The sequence below is a fragment of the Pseudochaenichthys georgianus genome, chromosome 24 (genome assembly GCF_902827115.2).
Source record: "Pseudochaenichthys georgianus chromosome 24, fPseGeo1.2, whole genome shotgun sequence".
Lineage (NCBI taxonomy): Eukaryota > Metazoa > Chordata > Actinopteri > Perciformes > Channichthyidae > Pseudochaenichthys > Pseudochaenichthys georgianus.
Window position 1 is genome coordinate 13,645,054 of NC_047526.1, and position 17,900 is coordinate 13,662,953.

General features: G+C 43.0%; 1 protein-coding gene across 3 annotated transcripts in view; it reads right to left on the reverse strand.

Annotated features, from left to right (window-relative positions):
• The window catches only part of LOC117440395 (kelch-like protein 29), a 220,478-nt gene that overhangs the window by 39,759 nt on the left and 162,819 nt on the right, over positions 1-17,900 (reverse strand). For all 3 annotated transcript variants that reach the window (XM_034076733.1, XM_034076731.1, XM_034076732.1), the window contains one exon: positions 11,119-11,317. In XM_034076733.1, coding sequence (XP_033932624.1) covers positions 11,119-11,317 — 199 coding nt within the window. The remainder of the gene's footprint in view (positions 1-11,118; positions 11,318-17,900) is intronic.

A 17,900-nucleotide genomic window follows, 5' to 3' on the forward strand; every position in this document is an offset into this window, starting at 1 on the left:
TTGGCAGGCTGCCACATGCGTGTCGCAGGTCCTCTCAGTCTTCAGCAGCAGGCTCCAGTGAGCAGGCAAGACGACGATCCCCCAGACAGAAATGAGCTGTGTGTTTGTAAGCAGCGCGCAGGCAGGTGGAGGGGAGGCAAGCCAGGGAGACAGAGAGTGTGAGAAGAGAGAGAGTGGGAGGAAAGCAAGGACGCAATTCAAGAGAGAGAAAAGAAAGAGCGGAGGGGGAGGGGAAACTAATCTTTATACACTCCAAACCAAGGCTAACCACTGGTTCATCTGCTTGGATCGATATTTTCCAAACAGACACTCGCCTCAAAGGCACATCCATAGGCGTCTTTACCTGCTGTTAAAACATCCCCCCACTTTTTTCTGTTAAGCTTCTCTTTCTCTTTCAAAGCTGGTAAAACAGAGTTTTTCTCGAGGAAGAGGAAGAGGGTAAAAGAAGAGATAGATACAAAACCACAATTGGCTTTGGCGGGGCTGAGCAAACAGACGGAGCGGTGCGCACTGCCTGAGACATATCGTGGACATACAGCTTAGACTTAGTGGACAGCTTAAAGCGAACGTGCTTTTTGCTCTCAGTGAGATGTTAAGAATGTGTTTCTCAACATAGGAAGTGGAAGAAAGTGATGGCTCCAGGAAAATTAGGACAGTGTCGCTTCGAGGAGGAAAAGGAGGATCATGACGATGTGTAGAGGGTGTAGGAGACAGCGAGTAAAAGATGCTCAAAAAGATTTGAATGGGTTCCCATCATGGGCCCGTTTCCACAGCTTTCTGCCACCATGCCCTAGACCTACAGCACACCTCGGGTCTGCAGCTAATAAATGGGAGTGTGGTTTTATAGGACAGTCGCAGCTTTAAAAAAGAGGAAGTGGAAACAGGCTCGTTGTGTTCCCTCTCAGGAGCCTCCAACCACATTCATTATACTGACTGCTATTCCAGGTGATTAGTTTGCTGCTATTGCAGATCGTGTTTCTATTGCTCTTCATCACAACTATTTTACTTCATTGGATTTTAAAAGTTTGACTGCTTTCTCTACCTTTATAGGATTATCTCTTTTCTTCTCCTTTTCCTCATCCTATTCGCTGTTTCAGTTTGTTGTGTTTGACAAGGTGGAAGAAGTACAAATACTAACAGTCCCGACGCTGCGAGTTTGACAATGTTAACTTAAAAAACGGAACAAAAACACATGAGTAATTTATTTTTGTTGTTTTTCGACAAAGATGTCCTCCTTCTTGAACCCCCACGGTGTCGAATTGGCTTAAGAAATTCCACATGCTTTCCAACGTGCCGAATTGAACGTCTGTGCACATGCAGGTCGTTATCATCACCTAGTGCACATGTGCAGGGTTGTTTCTGGTGCTTTCCGCGTGGCCAGACACGTCAGGGAGAGTCCACATCTGGGCGTTGAGGCTGACCCCTCAAGCCCTGAACACATCCCCAAGCTAACACAGCCCAACACCGGCCTGTCAGAACGCCAGACGCTGACGGCGAGTCACGGCATCGGATCCGATGGTTTGTGTGTGTGTGTTTGTGCGCGTGTGTATGTGTGAATTGTTCTCCGAAAAAGGAAGCCTCACAGGGATGGCTGTCAGTCAGTCGAAGGTTTGATGGGAGTCGGGTAGAGGGATGAAGGGATGAAAGATCGAAGAATGGAGACGAGCAGTTGGGGATGAAGGGATAACCAAGTCTTGACAGCTCTTATTTTTTTTCAAACGCAGTTTATACCCCTGCCAGGTTTTGGATGAAAATGCAAACTTCTCCATATTGTTACTGACCTTTTGTCATATTTCATATTTTTAACCCGTCTATATTCATGGAAACTCCACTCCGCACGGCTTTTGAGCAGTGCTTGGAGTAAACTTATTTCATAGATTCTACAGCTGGATTCTTACTTTAGTACCTGGTGCAAACATAGTCTTCAACACTGGCCTCCGTTGAACTTCATTTGAGTTAGAAGTATATTCTTTCTACAATTAGTTTGCTACGAAAAACAGAAATGTTAGCAGTTCCTATGGTTTGCATTTGATGGTTAGTGTCTTCTTCTTGGACTCGTAACGACTTGGTATCAAATGACGTGGTTTTGAACACATTCCTGGTACATGTAGTGTCACAGTGGGATTTTAAACTGAAAGAGCTGCCCTGCTGCATCTACTGTATGCATGATCCAAAAGCAACCATTTGCACATACAGTAGGTGTAGTCATTTGATCAGTTAAAATATTAGACAAATAAAGATCGGCCCTAATAGCCTGAACGGCCCATTACAACAGTGAGACAGCAGACTGGCTAAGCAGTATGGTGACATGCATTGAGTGTAAACTGAGACGGAAATGGTAACATCTGGACAGAGCCTAGTATAACATCTTATTCTTATTCTGAGGGACTGACAGACTTGGGTAAGGGACGAATCTCAAAGTGAAGTTGATGCCCACCTATAGAGTGTGAGGAGCACACACACACATCCTCTAAATAGCTTGTGTGTCTAATTTCCTCCCAACTCGATGTCAACCGAATGAAATCCATATGTGACAGGAACACATCGCCTATGCTGTACCCCATGCTGGACTGAGACACACACACACACACACACACACACACACACACACACACACACACACACACACACACACACACACACACACACACACACACACACACACACACACACACACACACACACACACACACACACACACACACACACACACACACACACACACACACACACACACACACACACACACACACACACACACACACACACACACACACACCAGAATAAGAGGGGCTGATTGAGAGATGAAGACAGAACGGAAAGATTGTGTCACCACCTCCCCCCTGCTGCCACACTGGCTCTTATCTCACCTTGTTATGTGTCCTTGCTCTCTGCCCCATGCTGTGACCCTGCTTTCACTATTCACACTCTTTTTTTTTACCCAGCGGCACCTTCCTCTTCCTCCATCTATCTCAAGCTACGGGAGACTTTGCACAATCTGTATCTCTCTTTCTCTCTGAAAGCCCAGGAGTCGTCGCCCTTTTCCCAATACACTCTCCATTTCATCTTCCTTCCTGTTCTTTCACCATATCATGACAACAAATACAAGCTCCAGAAAGTCATTCGCGACCTTGTCAATCTTTAGTAACTGTTCTCGAGCTTCTAATCATATCATGTAATGTTCATAAAGGATGTTGTCCAAGGTTGAACATGAACTGTAAACTAAGCGTGCAGGGCATCAGCACATCATCTGTATGGGCAGATAAAGGTTTTCAAATTAACTTTAGCAATCGGACAGAAATGAGCATCTGAAATAAAAGTGCTTTGTTTGTGCCACTTGTTATAATTGTTTGAGGGGCAGCATTGTCCAATCCTTCAGAATCTTTCAGTGTTTACAAATCCTACACACAAATAGATATTCCATGTTTTACATAAGTTGAATTCTAATTTTTCTCAGTGAATGTGTACATTTAAAAAATCATTGCATTAATGTCTGCGTCTCCCAGTGGGCAATAACAGGATGCATATTAATATGGAAATTAAATAACAGGATATACTTGATGTTTCCTGTGATTTAATATATTTGTTGCATAAATTGTTTCCAAAGAATGGTAACACATATGATTAACTGCAATTGATGGTCGGCTCAGTCTTGGGTTGCTTTGTCCGCTGATCACTTAAGAACACCACTAAAGAGCACTGTTAATGGATCAGCGACCACCCACCTATCTGCAACAGACGCATCATCATTGATTCTTTTCTGCTTTCATTAGGCTTCTGACCCTGAAATGGTCTACTGTATATCTTGATACATGAAGTCAATTTGTACATCCTCTTTATGACGAGTACTTAGTACTTAGACGCATTTGACTCACTAGCATACTTTATTAAGGACTACGTTGCTCAAATATTTGCTCACACTGCCATATTATGAACAATAAAGCTTAATTTCTCAATCGTGTTTAACTTTATTATTATCCTGAAGGAAATGTGGTCGCTTTGCAGGCAGCCATTAACTACATACACCACAGGAATACACAGAAGACAATGAAAAACCAACATCTGGTCTGGTCTCGTGAGGAGACAAATCTGTCTGAGGTTTAATAAAGGTGTCAGATGTTTAAATATATATATGTGTGTGAATGTATTCATATACTGTATGACAGGAAAACTTTCTCACTGGGTATCACAGGCACAGTGACACTGGCAGTCTGTCTCTCAGAGCCATTCATATCTCACTGCTGGTCCATAACCATTTCCTCTTATCTCAAACGCTTCTCTCTAATCTCTCTCTTCCCCCCCCCCAAGCCTATGATTTCTCTCCCAGGGTGTTCATTTGCTATGCTGAGGATCAAGGGGCCAAAGGCCCTCGAAACATCATCCAGGAAGGTACAATATGTATAAATGTGCACAATTTGAAGTGCGTGTGCATGCAAATATTTTGACGTTTGTTGTTTGTCGAGCAAAACTCAGGCAAAGGGGTCCAGGACCTATGTTCAAAGTGTGAGTACACTAAAATGACTGATATATCTTAATTGGTTTCTAGCCATGCAATGCGTTTGTCTTATTTGTCCTAGTTTCAAATGTATCATTTTCTGAGATTTTCACCTCCAATAAAATCAAGGTTTGTGCTTTATGGTGCTCGCAGCATTGTACAATCAAATACAAATGTATTCAACGGCATTGTGTCTTTCGAGAAACAGTGTCCCCACTATGGGGGTGATCCTTGCTTTGAACAGGCTTTGGAGGATCTACTTGCCAGTAACAACATAGTGTACTCCCAATGAAACCTGTTCACAGTAGATTTGGAGGAGTTCCTAGAGTAACTGGGGCATTTTCAATGGAGAAAGATGTTCCTGTTGAATTTTAATGCTGCAATGCTGCAAGCCGAGCACATGACATTTTACTTCTCGTCCATGTATTGTAATAAAGTTGGGACACAAAAACAAAACAAAAGACTGGGATAAAACCAAAACTAGCTAATAAGTGAGAAGTGTTTCTTTTCATTTGTATGCATGACCCAAAAACATTTTCACTATTTAAATGCATGCAGGCACACATGCAGCCATAGCCCCATGTGCACCATCAGCACATGCACTGATACAGCTGTAAGCAGGTTCAGTCTGCCTGTTGAATATTGGATGAGGCTGAGGCAGCCTTGCTGCAGGTTAAGGTGCCAGCTGTGGCATGAGCGATGCTGAGGCTCATCCGTGTTCTTGTAAATGCTGCTCGCTTTTGGTCTGAGCACGAACTCCAGCTCTAGGAAGAAAACGAGTCAATTTTTCAGGCAATATTTCACCTGTCTCCCCCTCCCTTCCTCCCTTCCTGCTCGGTAGCTCGTGCTGACAGTCAAAAGGTTAAGCGGATGGAACTTTAATTTTGGCTGCAGCCCCTGCAGACATTCAGAGGTCATCTAATCTGGATTTGCCGCCTCCATGTTACATTGATGAGCAGAGATAGATATGTTTGCTTGAGATTTCCCTTATAAGCTGAAGGATATCAAAAACTCACACTCAATTCTCCTGTGAATAGCTGCATTAAACTTTCTCTCTTTTCCTTCTCGCTCACTACGTCTCCCCCTTCCTAATCACCCTCACCCTCCCCTCCCTGCCTCAAATACCATCTCAGACTCCAGAAATAAAATGGGAAGAGGATCCGCTGAACAGCACTCTTCACATAGAGCGATTAAGACATTTCTGGCACATTCTCACGCATCTTGCTTTCCAGTTTGAGAGGTGAGTAATCTCACGCTGCATTGGCTCCAAAGGACAAACCAGGCTGAATAATTACACAGAGCAGGACAATAATCAACAGAGTCCTGCCTGAGATAAAAAAAAAAGCTCATAATTGTCTTTGGAAACTTCTGACAGCTTCGCCGCCGCGTTCGACTTGCTAAATGGTTAGCGTGCAGTCCAACCAGAAAGGAGGATGACAAATCAATTAAATCAATCCATGAAAAAGAGCTACCGTCAGCGTTGACGAGGAGCATTTTAGGAAACGTCGAGGCGATGGGCGAAGCGAGTGTTAATCAGCCAGAGCCAGAAGCAGTAGGTGGCACACTTCAGAGGAGAAGACATCTGATAATGTTCCCCTAACAAGGTGTGGATCTTGTTCTGCTTTCTTTGTGCTGGTGGACCTCTCCGGCCTCCCAGGAGCTGCCGGCTGGCCGAGGTGTGAATAAGTGGATAAATGTCACGCCTACGGGCCTCACAGAACAAGCCAGGTTTGTTTTATTGTCTCCAAACTTTGGATGCAAGCCAAGCTAATGCACTCCAGCCATTCGCAGACCACCGCGCAGTGAGACATGGGCTCTGCTGGTGAAATGTAAAATGGGCAATAAGGTTTAATATCAACACATGCCGCAGCCCTGATCTCAGTTTGGGAGAAGAAGAAAAACACGCTTTAAACTCTGATCCAGTGGAAGGAATGATCACAGATTAAAACGCGTGTACACAAACGGTGGAGTGAACCTGCTGGATACTTGAACTCTTATCTCATGAGCTTGTTCCTTCATTCTCGACTACTCCACCTTTCCATATACGCATGCTTGATTACAGACGATGAAGTGGACACGGAGAAAATAAGGCTAAGGAAAAAAATGTAGCTGCTGCTTAAGGATTCCTTTCTGCAGTGTATATATTTAAGAGGGATAACAATGTGTGAGTGTGTGTGAGCGAGACAGAAGCCGTGTGAGCGGAGCTGGACCCCTGCGTCTCCGAGTCATTACAGCTCATTTGTCTGAGTGCTATTCCACTTGGCTGGGTTGAGTTAACAGTTTGCCCTGGCGCTCTCTCCCTCCGCGGAGCCCAGCACAGCGACACATGTGGAGATGGGAAAACTGCATGGACTTTATCCGGGGCCACACACAGGAGGCATAACAACAGGATAGCACACACGTATGTAACAAACCAAAGTGCATGTTATGACTACAACAACAGAGATTTGTGAGACATCTCTCAGCGCCAACGGCTGTTTATACCCCCCCGATCCCCTGGAAAGTCTAATGACAGCTAATCAGATGCACATCCACACTCTAATTAACCAATTAGCAGCTAATGGATACACATACTGTATGCAAAACACAGAGGATCATTATGAGACACTCATAGTTTCCACTTCACCCAAGACTCTTTTCTGGCCAAATGAGGAAGACCGCAGGCTGTTAACAACGGAAAAACAGCAGCCCCCTGCATTCATGAAAAGTTAACTAGTGCAGCGGGAGAAATGACACGCAGTCCGAGAGACGAAGTACAAAAAGGTATCCCTAAAATTAGTACACAGTCAAAATGTTGAACAAAGATACAATAACGCCAGCTGCTCGCACACATTCACACCAAGCCTCAAGCATACTCAGCTTGATGTTTTAACTTGAGAATCACAGACAGCCAGTTTCTATGCTGAATATATTTTGGAACCTTAATTAGAATCTAATCAAATGAATGGACATCCACTCGATAAAACACTCCAGAGTGCAAACGAGGAAATAAACTGTATGTCTTGGTGGGTTTTCAGACTTTATGGCTCTTGCCTTGTCGTAACGTTGGTAGAAAACAGACGCTTTTCAGAATGTTTTCCAGCATTGTTATAAATGTACTTTTCTGTTTTGAAACTACAGCCAGTCACTTTGCACAGGAACACAACCAGTGGAAATGTGTTGATGGGCCAGGACCTGTCAAGAGGGACCAATACAAAAAATCAGCCATCACTAAAAACTGAGCTATTTAGTGAAAAAACAAATTGCAACAACGCAGCACAGCGGGACTCTTCATAAAGAGAAAACCCTGGGAAAACAAGATAATTAAAGGCTGTGTGGAAACCATCTGGCTGCTTCTATTCAGCTGCAAAACAAATAACTTTTTTAGAGCTTATGGCTAATGGAGCAAGCACTCATTAAGATGTCGGCCTTTTTGTTACATTTTTAAGTTCACACTATTCCATCTTACGAACACATTGCAAAGTGAATCGTCATAGGCCATTAATATTCATGTTAATGGGTTCCTTTATCCTTGACATGATATATGAGCTTAATCAGCATTTCGCCTAGTTACTACCATCATCATGTAATATTAAAAGCCTCTCTACTCAATATTTCAATATTAACAAAGGTAAAAGGTGTCAATTATGCAGTTCCACTCACCTCTATTGAGTCTTAATATAATGTTATGTAACTTTACTGTCACTTAAAGAAGAGTTAATCATACTCTAGTCAGTCAGAGAGAAACACAAGTCAAACTCATGCCAACTTCACTAGTAAATGACCCACTGTTGGAGAACACGTTGGCCATTAGCTTTAGTAGCTTTCGGTGATAATATGTCAATGTTGTGTGTACACTTTATTGTGTTGCCTATATTAGCTTATCACAGATCTGTTTGTGTTGTTGTATATGTTAGAGGATAAGTCAAAGTAAAGAGTTCGTGTAAATATGAAGTCTTTTGAAAACAGTCACTCTTAGTGGTCTGTTCACTGTGTTAAATGTTTAAGTCCCACACTGTAAGACACAACACCTTCTTCCTCTGTGAACTCCAGAAGTAGTTAACCGTTTAAAATACTTTCCTACATTTTAAATGTAACTCTAAAACTCATTCATTAACACAGTTTTATCTTTTGTTGTGTCAATACACACACCAGAGAGTCAATGAGCCCATTTCCCCAAAAGTTGAACTATTGACATCCTAATAAAACAAATGATTGCTTTTGGTAAGTGTTTACATTCAAAATAAACAGCTTTATCTGTTTTATTTTAATACATTTATTTTAAATATTGCCTCATCCTCAGTGATGCAGTATGGTTGGGCCTTTGCTAATGAAAGAGGACATATGCACGGTGAGTATAAAACCTCTATGGCTGGACTCACAGATTTGAGTAGCTATAAAAGGATCTTAATTAAAAATCTGTCCCACAAGAGGAAATGAACATTCTAGGCTGCAAACATGTTATTCAACTCACATTTATCACCGATAAAAAGGTTGAATGTGTGAAGTACTCAGGCGTGTGCACATGTGCAGCCTCACACACACACACACACACACACACACACACACACACACACACACACACACACACACACACACACACACACACACACACACACACACACACACACACACACACACACACACACACACACACACACACACACACACACACACACACACACACACACACACACACACACACACACGGCCACTAAGCTACACCCTCGTATGCACGCGACTCACACGCTCACAGATTGGCTGCGCTCAGCAAGAAGAGCTTCACGGATGGCAGTTTTCCTTTCTTTTTCCGCTCGACAGACTTATCAACCCAGCTCAGGTGGTGCCCATCTGCTTGCACACATTTAAAATACACACACATACACTTACTGCTTACACAAGTAGACACATGCTCAAGGAATACATTCAATCAAATGTCTGCCCTTCAAATTTCATTTCTTATCCCCCTGGCTACTTCTCCCCCCCCACACTCCCTGACCACATCCCAACCTCTCCTCCTGCTCTGTCCCACGTCCCTTCTCTTTCTTGTCCTCAACAACCTCAAAGTCTCCTTAAGGTATTTTCTTTATTGCTCTGGCTGTCCTGCATGTACACTTGCCTGTCTCCACACCGCCCCTGCATCCCGGTGACCGTACCCCCTGCTGTGCAGAGCCCACCCTGTCCAATGCAGCAGATGGCTGAGCAATACATGCATGCACACGGACGATCACGCCAACACAGGCATAAAACAAGCCTGGAGAGTAGACAAAATGTCAGAGCATATTCATGTTTATCTGTATATCAAGGGAAGTGCACACGCAGTTTTACACACGCTGACAAAATGCTCAGTCCACATAGTCAGTCATAATAAGAGCTGCAGAGGGGTTCAAAACTTGATCGGGAAAACTTGCATATAGTTCTCATTCGCTTGCAACGGGGGTATAATGCATCATGAATGTATTCATCATCCCGGCAGCATTTATGTATTTATATAATTCTGTTGTACAGAGCCACGAGCTGCTGTGAATCAATACACACCTCAACTAGCATAATGGTGCTGGAGGAGGCATAAGATATGCACATACCAAAGACTATAAAATGGACCTTGACAGAAAGTGCTTCAAGAAGAAAAGACAAACTACTGGATCAAGGATGAGTAAAGGTTTGAGGCTCAGCCCGTATAATGCCACAAACATCTTTTCTCAGAGGCAAATGATTCTTTATAAAACATCATTTGACCAGTATTACAGGTCATTATAGATGCAAACCTATTTACAACACCCAATTGAGCCAATGTTTGTTGTGTGGCAAATAAACACACAACATGGCTGGACAACAGTGTTGGGCTACGACACACACCTCTCCATAAAGTGCCATTTGTTAGGCAATTATCTTTATTCTACCAAGCAGAAAATAACTTGTGCGGAATGGGAAGGTGTGCTGGTGCGACGCTCATAATGCCATGCAGACACTATAATTAGGCCTCTTTTCACAGGGGGGGGGGGGGGGGGGTCCTGGCCGACCTTAGGGAAAAATATGACGGCCAAAAGCAATTTGCGGGGCGCCTTCCAATTTCCATGAATGATTCTTTGAATTTAACGATGTACACAAACACGGTCTTCAATGGCTTGTACATCAGCGGTGGTGAGACTGTGAATGGTTGGCCGGTTGCTTAGAAACGGATGACAGACCTGACTGTGCCTCGCTGGTTTAATAACTTGTTAGGAGACGTTTATGCGCTGGATTTGCTGAAAAATCGTTCACCATCCCGCAGAAGTCCTGGGAAGCCTCCATGGTTTCAACCTTTCGTTGTAACCCCAATCCATTTCACTTTTGTTAGAAAGGAAACATAACCTTATGCCTTTGTGTACTTTTAAGTATTTTACAGTCCTTTTACATTTCATTCCTGTTGTGGGTTAAAATCAATACATTGCAATGGCAAGTCAGGCTGTCCTCATGGAGACATGACCTGTGTGTCACCCTGTAGCAGTAACATGTGAACAGCGGATATACAGTATGTGTGTGTGGTTGAATAGATCCTGGCGATGTGGGCGGGAGATAAAGTCACTGCCACCTTGTTCTCAGGTCACCCGGGGCAAAGATGATGCATATCAGTTTACCCTTCTTTATACGAGTGTGTTTACCGGCAGAGAGTCGCGGTCGGGTCCTGGGCGTCTGCATCTCTTGCCGCGCGTGGGGCAGCATGTGATAGCGCTTGGCCTCGTTGACCAGGTCGCGGCACGCCTCCGATGATTTGATCAGCTCCTCGTTGTCCACCACGTTCAGCAGGTAGGACGGGTGGATGAAGGGGAGACGCACCGCTGCCAGCAGGTCTGACAGAGTCTGACAAGAGAGGGGGCGAGGAGAAGAAGAACATGAGGTTGAAGGCAATCATTGAGCAATGCTAAGATAACATATGGACAGAACAACTAAAGACACAGAAGTAAACGGTACTAAACAGTGTTTGCAGATTCATTTATGCTGGAATTGAAACTGCCAGGGGATGATCAAAGAGGTTTGATATGAACATTAAACAAATAGCTTTGAAACACAGCAGATCACAGTCAGTCAACACAGACTCTCACATCTTTAGCAAAGAACAGTTGGATTAACTCCCAACTAGTGTTGTCACGATACCAACATTTTGGTTTCGATACCGATACCAAGTCAAGAATTGCGATTCCGATTCTTTTTCGATACTTTTCTTAAAAAAAGGGAAACATGGAATATCGGCTTTAAAATTAGGAATAACAGATGATTTTAGCAGTCAGAACAACTAAAGCAGCAGTGTTACTAAGAACAGAAACGCCAAAGAGTCACATCTAATATAAATATATATAAAAGCATTTATTTTAATTGTGTAGCAGTGAGTTTAACATTTTGGCAGCACTGTTGAGCATTTTGAAAATGTATTTTCATGCCTCTGTGCAAGGCTTAGTCTTTCTATCTTTATAGCCACTGGTGTAAAGTAACTAAATTCATAAACTCAAGTACTACTTGGGTACAATTTTGAGATACTTGTACTTTATTTAAGTATTTCAATGTTTCTTTTGCTACTTTGTACTTCTAATCCACTACAGTTCAGAAATAATGGTGTACTTTTCCTCCACTACATGTATTTAATCCCTTTAGTTACTTCACAGATCTGGATGAATGATGTGAAATATAATCAAGTGTTAAATCAGACTTTAGTTCCACCTGGAGTAAATCCACCAGCTACCCTGCAGTCTACAAAGTACTTCAGACTAGCTGCTCCTTCACCAGCTACCCTGCAGTCTACAAAGTACTTCAAACTAGCTGCACATTTACCAGCTTTGAGAACACTTTCATGATCAATCATTATAAAACATATCATATATATTATTCTGAAATGGACCAATCTGCACAATGACTACTTTTACTGTCGCTACTTTAATACTTTTACTTGAGGAACATTTTGAATGCAGTACTTTTACTGTAACAGAGTATTCCTACACTCTGGTGCTTCTAGTACAAGACCTGAGCACTTCTACTTTTACTGTCGCTACTTTAACTATATTTTGATAATACTTTTGTACTTTTATTTGAGGAACATTTTGATTGCAGGATTGTTCCTACATTCTGGTACTTCTACTTTAACTCAAGTACAAGACCTGGGTACTTCTACTTTTACTCAAGTACAAGATATATAGGCTACTTATACCACCTCCGTTTATAGCCTATGAAAAAAACTAATAGAAAACGAAGGCTAAAGCTAACGTTAGCAGATAGTGATGCTAGTTTGCTAGTTAAGTTTGCTCAACGATAATATTGCGACAGAAAAACTTTTCAGTGCACATCACGCTCTGCTGCTCCGACAGGGAGCTCTGCTCTGAACACCTGAACGGCCCGTTCACAGACTTCTGGTGTCTTTTTTGTCAACAAGCCGAGGCGCAGCGGCAGTTGCACTCCCACTTGCAGCCATGCTTCTCGTTTTCTCACATGCTCTGGCAGCTAGCGCGTGGCCGCGTGCAAGAGAGAGGGGAGGGACTTAGAACGTGCTTGAGAGGAGCGGGACAGCAGGCACGGCTGCAGTGCAAGGAGTGGAAGCAGAGCGCTGAACGCAGAGCGCTGAACATACAGCGCTGAACACACACGGCTCTTATTAAACGGCGTTTTTTCACGGGAGTACTTTCCCCCGTCATTCTTAAAGTACCGATACTAATGAAACGGAGGAATCGTACCGTTTTTAACGGCAGGGTATCGCGGTACCTTTCAAGTATCGGTACACCGTGCAACACTACTCCCAACCTCATTATACATGTTTTTTTCGAAATAATATCATGAAAGCAGAAAGGAAAAACAACTATAAGTGATAAAAGCATGTGCTGTTATCTTAAGGAAACCTGGTAGTAGCGTGGCCATTAGATCAGTAACTGTCAGTGTGAGGGCCTCAAAGCCTGGGCTTACCACGCTGCATGTGTCCTTTTTCTGTTTCTATATTTCTGAAGGACAAAATGCCCAGGCAAGGATGAAAAGACAAGGAAAATCTCCAAGTCGCAGTTTTTTTTTTAATGTATTTGGCGCCTGTACATATCCAAACAAAACTTAAAAACAACTCCAGGGACTTTTAATTCAGTCATTAAAAGTGATTCATCATTAAACAAGAAGCCACAAATAACATATCTGCAAAGTTTTCCGTCACATCCGCTCACCATCTCGCGTTCATAAGCGCATTTGGTTTTCTAGGCAGCGGGGGGGTATCTAACCGCTTCCCACATTCTGCTTCTGATTTTTCCGGCTCCAAATGAAATCTTACAGAGTCTAATGTTCCTTTGAAGCGAGATCAGTTCTGGTTCATCACAACCCATTGATGCCAAGTGATGATCCAAAGAAGCTACTTACCAGGTTTTTAAAATCCAACAATAAAGAAATTCTACCTACAATGTTCACCGTTTGCTTTAAGGTGTGTTTTAAGGTGAGGATTTGAGCAGGATGAGCAGGCTTTTAAGATAAATAATTAAAATACTCAACTACGGCACCACAAGTATTTTGAGTGCATGTTTGCACTCAAAATACTTGTGTTTGCTCCTTTGCTGGGAAGCATACACTGATGTGTGCTAATGTATAGGTGTTCAGCCATGGAGGGAGGACAGCCTGTTGCCATGGTAACCTTGTCTATAGCTCTTGCTGCCGAATGTTATTTATTTTTCTTTCAGCATGTGTGTGTATAAATGTGCCCGTCTGTAATCCCGTGGGAGCCTCATCTATGTCGACAGTAAAAGCTGTAAACAAGCTTGGACGGAGCGACAGAGAGCTGGGTGGAGATTGACCCCGATGACCCCTCGGCTCAGAGCGACGTGGCCGAGACGTGCAGGGGACAGCGACAAAAATAACAGACTCTGAGCAACATCATTCAGGGGAGAACACATAATAAGCTGACACTCTGCTTAAGCATCCCCTACTCCCACCTGAGGCCTTTTTACTCTGGCATGTGTCCCATTTGTTTTCTAACAATGTCCTGCAGAGCTGCTGACCAGAATAGAGGAAATAAGACGGTGGAGAAAGAAGAATGAGAGGAGGGAATGGCATGGGGGAGGAAGGACAAGAGGGAGAAGGCAAGCAAGGACAGAAGAGAAGGAAAAGAGGAAGAAGAGCAGAATGAGACAAGATAAGAAGAGGGAAAGTAAACTAAAGACAAATCGAGAGGAACAGGAGAGGATGAGACGGATCTACGGCACTCAGGGAAATCTGCCGATGACATCTCTTTGCGAGCCCTAAGAGTAAAACAGCATCCTGCAGATGGGGCTGTCTTTTCCTCCTCTCCACAGGCGTACTAAACATTTTATCAAAGAAACACCCCAATATGCACATAAACACCAGCACTCGCTCCCAGCGCTAATAAAGCAAGAAGGTAAAGTCAAAGCATGTGTAGCATCCCGAGATATTCTTCAGCGAAGATTCACAAGGTGAGGAGAAAATACTGCTTTCAATTAAAGTGCCCCCATACTGCGAGATTTGGCCCGATAGTTACCGAGTCATGTCACAAACAGAGGAGCTATAAGTTATTGTTGTCATGTCTGCCTTAATCTCACCGACTTTTGTCTTATGACATCTTTCATTAATGCCAGTAATCAGATGGGGGTACGTACATTTTTTAAATATATTTTGACACTAAAGTGAAAGCTTTTAGACACCCCCTAGACATATTTCTTTCAAACGAGATGCAAGTGAGACATTGTTTTTTAGTATTCAATTGTGTAAATCTGATTTGTTGGGTTTACAATTTCTCCATGTACTCTTACACCAAAGTACATAGTGTGTTTTCGTAGGCTGTGTAAAATGATGGTCATGTCATGTTTTACTAGAAATGTAATTGAATCTGTGCTAAACTTAAACTCCCCTTGAGAAAACATACATTATGTTGTCCTATTTAATATATGGGTGTGGTGCACTGCAGCCTCTCGTGGCCAAAACAGGTATCACAACAACAATCACTTCGTCCTGACATAAATATATCTTCCTTCGAGAAAATGGATTAATGATTAGATTGATTTTATTTTAGGGAAAGGAGGAATGTATTCAAAGCCTTTTTTGCATCCGTTTATAACAGATAGAAAAAAAATTAGATTGGAAAAATAATCACTAGAATGTATTTTTTCAGGAAAGCCCCTGTCACACTGTCCCGAAATTGACACCCGATGGACACACGATAAAGGAAATGTTCAAATTCGGCTGTGATCGTAGCAACATCGGGCCATTCGTGAGGGCATCTAAGCCATCGTATGACCGCCGGTGGAGTTTCTCAGGCTCCGGCAGCAACTTCGTGAGCGGCAACTTCGTAAGGCACTCGTGAGGGCATCTTGTCAAATCGTGTCATCTTCGTGTTATCATCGGTGCATTCACCCTCACTCTGATCGGGGCGAATGCCCGATGGCACCGATGATAACAAGATGCCCTCACGATGGCCTTACGAAGGGCAAAATTGACACACGAATTCAACACGAAAATGAACCTTCGCAAGGTCCTTCGGCTATTTGTTGGCATGGCAAAGATTTTGCCACCGCTCACGAAGTTGCTGCCGGAGCCTGAGAAACTCCACCGGCGGTCATACGAAGGCTTAAGATGCCCTCACGAACGGCCCGATGTTGCTACGATCACAGCCGAATTTGAACATTTCCTTTATCGTGTGTCCATCGGGTTGTTTTATTGCACAACAAAATCATGTAAACATATTATGTAAATAACCCAATTTGTGTTCTGTGAAACTAAAAAGGATATAATATATTATTTTGAAGGAGAGTTGACAGGAAGTTGTTGTTGCTATGGAAACAACATTACGGAGAAAACGTAATATTTTCTACATATAAACAAAGAACAAAGTCTGAAGATATCAGTACAGTATCGTAGTACTGTAACATAATTGTTTTTGGTACTTTCATTGCAGTTGTATGTCTTAAATGTAATGTAAATGTTGCCTTCGTGTGTGGTTCGGGGCCATCTTCGTGCGAAATTCACAATTCCATATTCGTGTGTCCATCGGGTGTCAATTTCGGGACAGTGTGACAGGGGCTTAAGGGAGGAACAAACTGCATTTGACTGTATTTAAAGTCAGTTCTGGCTCATGAGATCATTCAGGTATCAGCATCTGAAGTAGGTCATTACTGACCCTCTGTGCTAAATTAAAGCTGAATATGGGGCAGTTCCAGCCAGGTGGTGCCCTCAGTGGCACAACATAAATAAATGTGCTAACATGTCTAGGGTTGCCTGTGGACATCTTGCTCATATTCAGAACAGCAGGTGGACGGGCTAGGAATGTGTTAGTGGTCTTCTGTGGTGTGAAGTTTGCATCCCAAATATTCTGCAATAAAGTCATGACCTGTCCCAGATGCATCCCTGTCTGTTTAATGACCTTGAATAGGAATAGGAGAGTATAGAAAATCGGTCTTCTGGGAGCTCAGGAGCAAACCGCTCGCAGAATTCGGATGCGGATGAATTGGGAGGCGCAGGTCAAGAGTTTGAGGCGTGATTGACAGACTAAGCTAACAATTGAGCTCACACGTGTTCTCATTAGCAGTTTTGTCATGGTACCTTGTAAACCACATCCACACAACGTGCACACCAAGTTAACTTTCCTTTACCTGTGGGGAAATGAAGTAAAGAAAAGACAAGCTTGCTACTGTTCCATCTGCGGGTCTGAGCTACACACAAACCCACATCTGTTGTGGTCTCTCTTCACTTGCCAAACATTTTTAAAATGGCAGTAAAACTACCTCAAAGAGACAGCATCTGGTGCCTGCAAAAAGGTAAGGTATTTACCACGTAAATATCCACCTAAATACACACCCGCGTATATACACACACAGAAAGAGACAGATGGATAGACTCTAGCAGTGGAGCTGCAGGTACTGTATTTTAATCATGTGCTGTTTGAGGTCAAACTTGTTGAACCGGTTGGTTCATTTATTCAATGAAAATCTGGTTAAAAAGATTTAGACAATGTAAAGTCACATGGGCTGACGTCTGATTAAATGAACAACCATGAATTAAAATATTTTATAAATTAGTGTGTGTGTGTGTGTGTGAGTGAGTGAGTGAGTGAGTGAGTGAGTGAGTGAGTGAGTGAGTGAGTGAGTGAGTGAGTGGGGCGGGGGGGGGAGAGAGAGAGAGAGAGAGAGAGAGAGAGAGAGAGAGAGAGAGAGAGAGAGAGAGAGAGAGAGAGAGAGGGGATGACTTTATTTCAGTGTAGAGCAGTTATTCCTGACTGTTACATTCCTCCATTTCTAGGAGAAATATAAAAAATTAACTCTTCATCAGAAATTCTATCCAACTCTATCTCACCCATTTCTTTTGAACCAACTTTCTCTCTTCGTTGCTACTTTCATTCCCGCTCCTGGCTCTCCCGCCCACACATGCATACATCGGCAACTTGCTTTTTAACTTGCTGTTAAAATTCAAATCCAAAGTG